We start from the raw sequence: 12,394 nt of genomic DNA on the forward strand, positions 1-12,394 counted from the left end.
ATTCAACTAACAAATTAACAGGGTCTTTCTAAGGGAAAACTACCCATTTATAAACTGAGGATTATAAATCAGCTGTTTCTTTTAGTGAAATATATACATAGGTTAATCTTAGGAGGTCATTTGCATTCTTTTACATTGATGGATCAATTTCATGAGGTTAATTTAATTTAGAAGATATCAATGATTATTTGTGCTTTTCATATTTTAGATTAATTTTATAGTCACAAGGGTAATATTTTTTACATATAATTATCTGCTTTTTATTAGAGATTTTAGAACTGAAATGGAAGAAAAGGAAAGATTAAGAGAATAAATTATATCTGGTTTCTGCTACAGATAAAGATAAACCTCAAGCACTGATTAAATTTAGCCAGAATTATGGTTTGTCTACAATGAACTATCTGAAAAACATGCCCAGAGTCACTGTAATGTTAAACAAATTAATTTTTAAAATTTGTTTCTATATTTTATATGTAATATATGCTTATATCAGATAAACTAAAATCTTCAGATGTAGAACTATGTGATTCTCCATCAACTGATAATACCTCCTAATATTTTAATGTTTCTTCTTACTCTTTTTTGTATGCATATTTATTGCTTACTTAATTTAATTTCTCTATCTCTCTTGTGCTCTTTTATGTCCTTGTTGTCAGGTTTGTATTCTGCTTTTGTACTTTTCTTAGAACATAAACATTTTCTCATAAATTCCTCATAAATATCACTTTTCGTGACCTCATAATGTTCAAGTGGGCATTTAAATCATTAAGCAAAATGTACCTTTCCAATTAGAAATTAGAATATAGTGTGACATATATTTGACTATATACAGGGTGTCCCTCCAAAAATGTACACACACTTTGAATAATTATTAATTCCAATGGGTTAAATCTGAAAATAAACAACCACCAGCTATTAGCTATTAAAGTATGTATACATTTTTTGGTACATGCTGTATATAAAGTTTTCATATATTTTGACTTGGCTTTGTAGAAGCAGTTTACTAGAAAAAATTTACAGTATATAAACACACAATTGGAGTTTTCCTGGGGTGAATAGATTAGAGAAGGCAAATGAACTCTTGTAGATTAATGGAGCAAGTGGTTTCACCCCTGAATGCTTGTTTTTGTCCCAAGACAAAAATCAATGCTCACTTGCCGCTATGTATTTTTCTTCTGCACTATTATCCTACAGGCTATTTAATTTTATTTTCCTTCTCAGAGAAGGGAGTGTGTTTTTATTCTTGCAACTTTAATATCTAGCCCAGTGGTCGGCAAACTGCAACTCGCTAGCCAGATGCGGCTCGTGAGCCATGGTTTGCCGCTCTGTTGACTAATGAGTTTGCCGACTACTGATCTAGCCCATTGCTTGTTGTACAGTAGTATCTACTTACCTTAGATAAATGGATGAAAAAATTGAATAGTTGAATGGAACACTTTTTTAGGCAGGTAGGATTTGGAACTAATTTTTTTGGTAGGTAGCTAACTACTTTGGCATTTCCCAATTTATAACTGTCACAATCTCTGGATTATACATGTTGGGTTTTTTTTTGCTCCAGCTCTCAGGAAGATAACTGAACTTAATTTCTCAAAAACTACTGAAGAAATTAGCAGAAGATTATGTCTAGGGAGAAGTTTGGGGATTGAAAAAAATCTGTAATGTACCCTCCCTCTAAAATGTCAAATGCCTCCAACTCCTTGATGCACTTAGCTTCTTATTAATGCATATCACTTTTGTTTCCTTTTGTTAAGCTTGTTTTGACTTCCACCCTCAATAAGCACAATAAATGGTCTAGGAAGAGTTGGAAAACATTATATAGTTGTGGGAGAGAGACAGAAATTAACATGAGACATATTTAATGATGTAAAGTAAGGAGAGAAGTCTAACCAGTGATCTATCTTGAAAATAAACCTTTATATTCAAAAAGTGCAGGGAAAGGTGTACCTGGGTGGATTCCTAGGTAAATGAGATATTAGGTGTGGATTTGGACATCTCTAAGCCATTGTTCTCCTCTTTCAATGCAGATGGTTGAAAATACTTAAGGGCTGCATTATGGCTCATGTGTGAAGCTGGCAAAAACAATTACCAAAGTCATAAATTTGATTTCATTCAAGCTGTTAAGGGTAATAATTTATTTAAGTGAGGTCTTCTGCTTTGATTAGAACTAGGAGAGTTCAGCTGTTCTGATTCTCTGGAGTAGAGCTCCTTGCTGTTGTAAATAAAGGAGGTTTGAAGGTAGCTACTATTGGAACAATTGATCATTTCACAAGAAAATGTTTTTGCTGTTTCACTTCCACTTTTCAGTTGTTGTTGTGTTGTTTTTTTTCTCCCCAAGAATAACTTATTTCTAACAAAGCAAACAGGCCTGCATCTTATAAAAATATCTTGATTTTATCAGATGTTCTGAGAAGTCAGGTACCTTGATTTAAGCCACACCTTGTAGTAAATTGGTAGAGCCAGTATTTAAAGCCCGATGTGTCAAGGCAATGAGACCTGTGCTTTGGCTACAGCACTACATGTGTTCTCTTGGAAGTCCCCTAAAGCTCTGCTGAAAGTAATTTAAATATTTTTTGTAAATATTTAACAATTAGGGCATCTCCCCTGAAATCAAACCCTCTAGCAGTTAGTGACCAAGACGGTGGTAAGGGTAAAATACCAAAGAAGTATTAAATAGAGAGGAAAGTATTGTTAACAGAAAAAAAAATCCAACTTCCCCTCAATCAAGAAGTTGGGTATAACTCCCAGGAAAGGTTCCAAATAGTCCTATTTTTAGGAAAAAGGGTAAGTGACTTGACTTACTACAAATCTTTCCTGCCATTCCTGTCCATTGTTTGCATATATATCTCAAAACCTTGCTCTCTCCTAATTTTAAACTAATCCTCATTTGGGTGTTAGCTGGTGGCTTTAGGGTGTTACCACCATCAAGGGTATTTGCATTTTAAAGAAAGGCTTTGAAAGATCTTAAAGTTTTAAAACATCTTTACTAATAAAAGGGTAATATGCTAATTAGACCTGCCTTCTTCCTGGACAAAGCCACAGTGGCGGGCTGAGACAGAGGCTGTTAGGGGTGATCAGGCAGGCAGCAGAGTGGTTAGGGGCGATCAAGCAGGCTGGCAGGTGAGCGGTTAGGAGTCAGCAGTCCCGGATTGTGAGAGGGACATCCCCCAAGGGGTCCCAGATTGAAGAGGGTGCAGGCCAGGCTGAGGGAACCCCTGGGAACCCCCCTCCCCCCGCCCCGTGAAAGAATTTCATGCATAGGGCCTCTAGAAAAGTAATAAAAACCTAAAAAACACACACGAGATAACCCCGAAAGCAGTAAATCTCTATTGGTGAATTGGAGGCAATGTCATAGGTTGGGCTGGAGATATCTGGGGTGAAAAAGCCCACTGGGTCTGTTCTAACCACCACTTGAAACAAGGTGTTCCTACTTAGCAGCCTGACTTCTACTTCCAGAGCAACTTCTACTACCTGAGGACAGCTCCTGTGGCCTGAATGATAAAGTGCTTCCAAACCATTTCATTTTCTTTAAAGGCAAAAGCAAATTAAAGGGCTAAAATGTTTAAATCTTAACTTCCATTTCCTTTCCCACTTTCTCCATGGCATTTTGCTTGAGATCTCCCAATGCATCTATTCTCTTTTTCTGGTGTATATTATCCTTAGACACAGAATTCCAGAGTTTACTGTTGTGTCTTACTCTTCATTTCCTGGAAACTTTGAGACCACTAGAATGGATGAGGTAGGATACTTGAGGAATTGGGAAAAAGCCCTCATAACTTGTGTGTTAAAGTTATTTAAATATATACAGTGAAATAAAAAAATGAAATTAAAAAAATTGAAATTTAAAAAAGAAAATAAATGCATATGATGAGCCAGGCCCTGAGCTAAGTTTTAAGGATCCAAAGATATATTTAATATACTCTCTGCCATACAGTCTTGGCAGTGAAACAAATAAGCAGATCCCATGGGCTATCATAGTGCATAGAAAGGATACTAACTAGACATGGTAACAAGAATGATTAAGGGGATGGGAGTGGGTTGGTGCAGAAAAGGGCTTTCCTGACAAAGAAGGCAGCATCCATAAAGGTATTGTCATAGGAGACAAAGCAACTTATGACATTGCTAGAAATTCAATAGGGTCAAATAAAAGGGTGAGATTGAAAAAGTAGGCAAGGGCCTAGTTTTGGATGATCTTGGTGCCATGATAAGGAATGTGAATTGTATAGGGAAACTATTGATATTTTTAAGCAAACAGAAAATATGATTGAATTTGCATTTTAGAAAAAATCCTTCTGAGAGTAATATGGAGAGTTGTCTTGACTCTAGACCCTAGGCTTCAAATGGGACAAAGTTTGGAGTAAATTTTAGAAAAGTTCAGAAGGCTGTAATCATAGCTCAAATAAGAAATGAAGGATTGACCTGGATAATTGGGTGGGAATAGAGAACAAAGAATGGATTACAGAGGTATCTTCAATGGGATGTTTTGAGTGTACAAAGGAAGGAAAAGTTAGCTGAATCCTGAATTTTTGACTTAATCAAGTAGGTGCCATTTTACTGAAGCAGAGAAAGAGGATTAGGTTTTAATGGGGAAGATGCTGAGTTTAGATTTGGACAAGCAGAGTCTTACATTATTCTAAAATACCCAAACAGAGATGACAGGCATTAACCTATCTGAATCCCAGAGTAAGACCTAGGCTCCAGGTATATATTTAGCCATTATTCCTTAGCATCTCACTGCTGCCAGTGGAAAGATCTGTCAGGTTGAATGGAGACCATTAGAAGGTTGTTGATTGCCCTGAGGCAAGTAACAGGAGTTAAAGGATCAGCTGAGTATAAAAAAATAATAATGAAGAATAAAAATAAGCAGCCAAAGAGAGACTTCAGAACAATAAGCTGGAGAGTGTCCTTATAGATTAGCGAAACAAACACATGGTCTCCTTGCTCCCCAGGGTCTGGCCCCAGGCAGTAACTGTAGCCATATCAATCTCTGTTCCTCACCTTGTTTGACCTGTTTCAGCCCAGTGGAAACAATCCTATATATCTGTATATTTCATGTTTCCATTTCACTCTCAATCTTTTCTTCCATTCTTTCTCTCCATGTCTAACTCATCCTTCAGAATTCTCTTCTAAAGTTTCCACTGCCATGAAACCTTATCTCTCTTCCCTCAACATGGAAGTTTTATCATCCAGCCTAACTTTCAATTAGTAATCAGATTGCAACTTTTTTATGACACTTAACACATTCCAGCTTGCACCATATTTAGTATGCCCCAGATTGTCCCCACTCCCCCAAGGAATAAGCTCCTAAAGAACCCATTCTCCCAAATTAGTCTCCACAATGTACTACTTTGAAAACAAGTGCTTACTAGTTATTTATTGAATCACCACAACATAGTACTTACATTAAATAACAAAGATAAGATCTTCCAGTCTTCTGATGAGGGAAAGAACCTCAGCTGAGGCTAACATGGAAATGCTAATTTATGAAGTTTGTATCTGGAGGTTTTAATATATCCAAGCAGATATTGACCAGATAAATGACGGAAAAGCATTTCATAAAAGCACATTCAAGATACAGAGGGTGAAAGTGGAAACATAATGATAAGTATGTTTGTTTCAAAAATTGGTAACATACATTCATGTTATTCTCATACAAGGATAGTGAATACTTGTGTCCTCCTCGCCTACTGCTTTTATTTTATTAAACTAATATTATACAATAGGCATTTATAATTTTAAAAATTAATCTTGTACAATAGACATGTAAAAACAAGCACTACTAAACCACAAACACAAGGTATTTTTATTTATGCTCAAGGCAGATATAAGATGCTATACTGGCAGTTTCTCAATGATGTCCTACAAATAATCCTAAGCCTTTCCAATGTATTTTAGTATATTAAAAGTACGGCAACCCAGTGGGGCTGTTCATTTAAATAGAATAAGGGTTAAATGATAACTTGACTTATCTTTTTTATGACAAAAAATAAAGAAATTGCAAGACCTTTTCACACATTAGATATGTATTGTCATTTATCATCTAGATATCAGGCTAGCAGTGCAAAGTAATAAAACATATCATCGAAAAATGTGCTATAGGTCTGAATCACTCTTTCATTCCACCTCCCAGCTAACTGTAGTATTAAATCAAACAAGCAGAACATTTCCTTAGGCAGCCATTGCCTTTTAATTTCCTGAAGAACCTTAAAATATCATTCATTACAAGTACTACACATATTTGGTTTTTAAAAGTCTCATAAATCAATAGCAGGCTGACTGTAATAATTATTACAAGTTAGTGCATAATTTTCGTGCTGAAGGCTGCATGCAGAACTTTAGCATATGCAAACGAGGCAATTCAAACTGTGTATAGATATTAATATGAAGAAGCAGGTAACGAGGTGCAGGCTATGAATTATGCATCAAGAGTGGCTGATCTTCAATGAGGAAAATGAATTCAGCATGTAATCTAATTAGTGATGGAAGTCTATTACATCTAACTGCAAAAGCAACCGTCCTTGAAACAAATTTATTTACAGTCCATGTTACCACTTGAAACAACTTTGAAATGATGTGTAAGACAACAGCTTAATTGTAAAAATTTTTTGTTTGTTTGTTTCAGTTCTAGACCTGGAAGGCCTCCTAAGAGGACTCAAAGTGTCACTTCCCCAGAGAACTCGCATATCATGCCACATTCTGTCCCGGGCCTCATGTCTCCTGGGATAATTCCACCAACAGGTAAGAGTGTGCTTATTTATACTAAAAATAGTGAAAACCAGCTAATGCCATAGCACATATAAATAATATATATGATATATATTTATGTAGACATTTACACCCATTTGATTATGTTTTGCGCACACTAAGATGTTACTGAGGTAAATTTATTTCAAAACTGCTTTATAGTTATCGTTTCTTTATTTATAATAAAACTAGAGGCCTGGTGCACAAAATTTGTGCACGGGGGGGTGTGTGTCCCTCAGCCCAGCCTGCACCCTTTCCAATCTGGGACCCTTCTCACAATCCAGGACTGCTGGCTCCCAACTGCTCACCTGCCTGCCTTCCTGATTGCCCCTAACTGCTTCTGCTGCCAGCCTGATCACGCCCTAACCACTCCCCTGCCAGCCTGATTGATGCCTAACTGCTCCTCTGCCAGCCTGTTTTCCCCTAACTGCCCTCCCTTGCAGGCCTGGTCACCCCTAACTGCCCTCCCCTGCAGGCCTGGTCATCCCTAACTGCCCTCCCCTGCAGGCTTGATTGCCCCCAACTGCCCTCCCTTGCAGGCCTGGTCCCTCCCAACTGCCCTCCCCTGCTGGCCATCTTGTGGTGGCCATCTTGTGTCCACATGGAAGCAGCCATCTTGTGTGTTGGAGTGATGGTCAATTTGCATATTACTCTTTTATTAGATAGGGTGAAAGAGGCTTATTTGAGCCCACTGCTAGAAGTTATTCTCATTAGTCCTCTCGCTAATATCAAACAACCACGTATTATCCCTGTTTTCCTATTGAGGAATCGAAGCTCAGAGAGAGTCAGTGACTTTCCCAAGGTCAGGCAGCTGGTAGGTGTCAGTGGTTATGCAAACCCTTATCTCTGGGTTCTAAGCTTACTTCTCATTCCATTAGTGTTCCAAAATAGATTGAAATGCATTCAGACAAAAGACAGTAACAATGTCAAATAGAAACATCTCCTACTTTCTCTCAATCTATAATGTGAATTCATTTCCATTAGAAACATTTGAAGGATGTTTATTACTAAAATTTTGATAATGTATAAGGGACTAGCTTTGACCACATAAGCTTCATACCATGAACAACTTAACTGTTAACGCTGCATGCAAAATAACTATTTGATTTCCACCAAAAATGAATATTTTCTTTTATTCACTTGCACACACTTTCCACTTTCCATGTTTCATCCAGACCCATGAACAAATTAAAATAATAGCAATGATGATGATATTATAATATAATATTTGCAATAATTATCACCATAATAGAAGTTTATTTAGGAGATATACATATAGACATAAGCATATAATTGCCATAGAAAAGGACTAGGATTTTCATTTTTTTCTCTTAATTCACATATCAACATGTTGTGTGTGTGTGTGTGTGTGTGTGTGTGTGTTCTTTTGTAACATTTGTCTTTCTCTGTTCTGTAATATTATCATGGGATATATTTTTTCACATTCCATATTTGGTTGAAAGCTCCTTGAAAACAATGAACTTTTTAATTCATTTTTATTTTTGTGGCAGCATTTGAACAGTTTACTCACCTTTGTGGACCTTTATCAAACATTTGTTGAGCTGAATTTGAAGTTATTTATTCATTTTATATGTTTGATTTTTTCAGTAAAGTACCACATTATAAGCTTAACAGTAAATTATTTAAAGTCCCATAGAGAATTGCATTTTTATGCTAATTTTGCTGATGAAAACTCAAGACATAGAAAATGAAATTAATAGCTGAAAATGACCCAATTGCAAAGCAAGTGTCATTATTTCTATTTGTTTAGTTAGTCATATTTCTCAAACAGAATCCTACTACCTGAAATTCTGATTACACAGAAAAAAGGGTTATGAAGGCCTGGGGAGGGGAGTGGAGGAGGGCTAGGAGGGGTCAATGGGGGGGAAAAAAGGGAAATCTGTAATACTGTCATAAATAAAAATTAAAAACAATAAAAATTATAGATTTGAGATATAGAAATGAAATAGGTAGTGTTTTTTTAAGTTTTATTGGTTTTTATTTAACTAGATAAAATTTCCTGATTCAAATATTTGTTGTTGTTGTTTTTATGTAGTGCAGAAGCCATATGGAACTAAAATCTTAATTTTCACATTTAATATTTGTAAGACTCAGGTGTACTAGAAGAAAGATCTAAGAATCTTTGACAATAAATTTTATAATAAACTATGTTTTGGAGATTTTAAATAGTAATCACTTTTAATAATCATTATTCTATATTTGATAAGTTTGTGTTGACTGTCACATATTAATAAATGCAGTTACCTGATGAGTGAAAAGTATTCTATATTATATTTATATTAAAAGGAAAGATCTGGTTCAAAATTGCCAGTGAACATTTAAACTTTGAAGGTGAAGACAGTAGTTTATTATCAAAAAGATGATGAAATAAGATGATGTCATCATGTTACGTGGATAGCAACATCTCACCTATTTAACACCATCACGTGACTTTGCAGTATGTGGAGTTTGTGAATAACTGGTGATTATATGCCAAAAACTTAAAATCAAAATATTAAGTTATTTTTGAAAGGCCTCTTTCTGGCTTTCAGGACACTGAAGATAATTAAACTCCTCTCATCTTTATGGGCATTTATTTTTGAATTAGGATCATTTTATTTATTTCAATGGTTGTGCTGTTCTCAGACATGTTTTTCTTTTCATTTACTTTTTAACTTTTGTTCTATGTATATCTTGTGAATGCAGAAACCAGAAATTCTTTTTATTTATTTATTTATGTATTTATTTATGTATGTATGTATGTATTTATTTATTTATTTATTTATTTATTTATTTATTTTTTAAATAAATCTTTATTGTTCAGATTATTACCGGTGTTCCTTTTTTTTTCCCCCATAGCTCCCCTCCACCTGATTCCCCACCCCACCCTATGCCCTTACTCCCCGCCACTGTCTTCATCCATAGGTGTAAGATTTTTGTCCAATCTCTTCCCACACCCCTCACTCCCTCTTCCCACTGAGATTTGTCAGTCCACTCCCTTTCTATGTCCCTGATTCTATTATATTCATCAGTCCATTCTGTTTATCAGATTTTTTTTATTCACTTGATTTTTAGATTCACTTGTTGGCAGATATGTATTTGTTGTCACTTTGTTGTTCATAATTTTTATCTTTACCTTTTTCTTCTTTTTCCTCTTCTTAAAGAATACCCTTCAGCATTTCATATGATACTGGTTTGGTGGCGATGAACTCCTTTAGCTTTTTCTTATCTGTGAAGCTCTTTATCTGACCTTTAATTCTGAATGATAGCTTTGCTGGGTAGAGTAATCTTGGTTGTAGGTTCTTGCTGTTCATCACTTTGAATATTTCTTGCCACTCCCTTCTGGCCTGCATAGTTTCTGTTGAGAAATCAGCTGACAGTTGTATGTGTACTCCCTTGTAGGTAACTAACTGTTTTTTTCTTGCTGCTTTTAAGATTCTCTCTTTGTATTTTGCCCTTGGCATTATAATTATGATGTGTCTTGGTGTGGTCCTCTTTGGATTCCTCTTGTTTGGGGTTCTCTGCACTTCCTGAACTTGTAAGTCTATTTCTTTCACCAGGTAGGGAAAGTTTTTGGTCATTATTTCTTCAAATAGGTTTTCAGTATCTTGCTCTCTCTCTTCTTCTGGCACCCCAATAATTCGAATGTTGGTACGCTTTAAGTTGTCCCAGAGGCTCCTTGCACTATCTTTATATTTTTTGATTCTCTTTTCTTTTTGTTTTTCTGGTTGGGTATTTTTTGTTTCCTCATATTTCAGATCTTTGGTTTGATTCTTGGGGTACTTTGATCTACAGTTGAATTTCTGTATATTCTTTATTTCAGACAGTGTATGCTTAATTTCTGACTGGTCCTTTTCCATTTTTTTGGCATTCTCATTAAGGTCCTTGAAGGTCTCACTAAGCTCCTCAGAGGTCTCATCAAGTTTCTTGACGGTTTTTAGAAGATTCTTGAGTAACCTTATAAATGTGGTTTTGAACTCTATGTCCAGTAGTTTGCTTTCCTCCATTTCTTTCATTCGTGACATGTTTCTTTGTCTCTGCATTTTGCTGCTTCCCTGTGTTGGTAGAGTGGTTTTCTGTGGTAGGTGACCAGTGGTTCAGCCTATCACCTGAGGTGGACACTCTCGGTGCACCCCTTTGTGGGCTGAGTGCAAAGTCTTGGTGTAGTTAAGCCTTGATTGCTGTTGGTACACTGGGAGGAATTGATCTCCAGGCCAATTGGCTGTGAGGACTCGCTGTGTCTATTATGGAAGAACTGCTGTGCTGGAGACATGCTTATGGGGCAGGACTTGCTTCAGTGGGGTTTGGTGCTCACTGAGTCTGCCTCTTGAATGTGTCACTTATGGATGTGAGTAGTTGAAATCTGGTGTTGTCTCACACTGACCACTAGATACACTGGCTTCTGGTTCTCCAATGGGGTGCAGGCCAGTTACTGTCTGAGGCCACCCAGCAGTTGCTACAGCGAGAACTACAGTTTTCTCCTCTTTGCTTGGGGTTTGGAGGTTTTGGAGCTGTCTGACCAGAGCTGCAGTTTGTTAGGTTAAGCTGCGATCAGACAGGCCATTTATATGCAAAAGCCGCTGCGTGGAGCTTGGGTTGGTTTGTAGATTGTGTGGGCCGGGGTCTCAGGGAGTCACTAGGCTAGGGCGTGGCAAACAGTGATGGCTTCCAGTCAGCCGTCTCTGCGTCTCCGAGTTTCCAAGTGCCCGCGTCCCCGCCCCAGCGCAGTAAACAATGATTGCTGCGTGCTCCTCTGCAAGAAAGCCACCCTCACTTTCGGACCTGATGGCAGACAGTCCAGCTTTTCCTCGTAGGAGTTTGGGTCCCCAGCGTCTCCCCAGAAACTGGAGTTCAGAGTAATCGGGAGCTTGTTTCCCTTTGGGTTGAAAAAAGCAGCGTACCCAGTAGCTCGCCGCCAGCCTGATTCGCGCGCCTCCGTACCTCAGCTTTTCAGCGCTTGTGCACCTCTCAATGCTCTTTTCTCTTTCCTTCTAGTTGTAAAACTTCCACTCAGCCAGCTTTCCTGTGGTTCTGGGTGATAGACATTTTGCCTTTTAGTTGCAGTTTTGAAATTGTTGTGTGAGGCAGCAGTTTAGGTGTTTACCTATGCTGCCATCTTGGTTTTTCCCCAGAAATTCTTTTAAGCTTATTGAGCATTATATTGAAAAAGACCTCATACAGTCACGTTCAATAGAAGGATGAGGAAGTAGAGGCTCATCAGGAGAGTAAACTGGATTGAAAAGCGGGTATTGGACAGTGCAGCGCTCGGTAAAGCTCAGTGACTGGCTTTAAGTCAGGGTGTGTGAGCTCATTATTGCCTCTTTCACTTACTTTCAACTTTTAGAGATTGGTCCAAAGATTTGAAATGGCCAAAAGTTTGCCTCTTGCACATAAATGATGTTATCCTAATATATTTAATATGATTGCTCTTTTTGCATAACATTTTTATAGCTGGAGAGGTTTAGATTTTAGGGAATATAGAAGAGATCCATCCTTGAGTTATTTACTATCTTAAAATATTGACCTGAAATCTAATGGTGTTAAAGAAATCTTATAGTTCTCAAAAGAGTGTAACATGTTTTTTCTAGGAAGAACTTAGAATACTGGTGAAATATGATTCAACATGAATATATAGACTTTTATGTCCCAGGAC

General features: G+C 37.0%; 1 protein-coding gene across 2 annotated transcripts in view; it reads left to right on the forward strand.

The window, feature by feature from the left end:
• The window catches only part of DACH1 (dachshund family transcription factor 1), a gene marked incomplete at both ends in the record, with an annotated part of 442,851 nt that overhangs the window by 171,570 nt on the left and 258,887 nt on the right, over positions 1–12,394 (forward strand). For both annotated transcript variants that reach the window (XM_080661465.1, XM_080661464.1), the window contains one exon: positions 6,620–6,735. In XM_080661465.1, coding sequence (XP_080517591.1) covers positions 6,620–6,735 — 116 coding nt within the window. The remainder of the gene's footprint in view (positions 1–6,619; positions 6,736–12,394) is intronic.

The sequence above is a fragment of the Plecotus auritus genome (assembly GCF_963455305.1).
Source record: "Plecotus auritus genome assembly, chromosome: 3".
Classification (NCBI taxonomy): Eukaryota; Metazoa; Chordata; class Mammalia; order Chiroptera; family Vespertilionidae; genus Plecotus; species Plecotus auritus.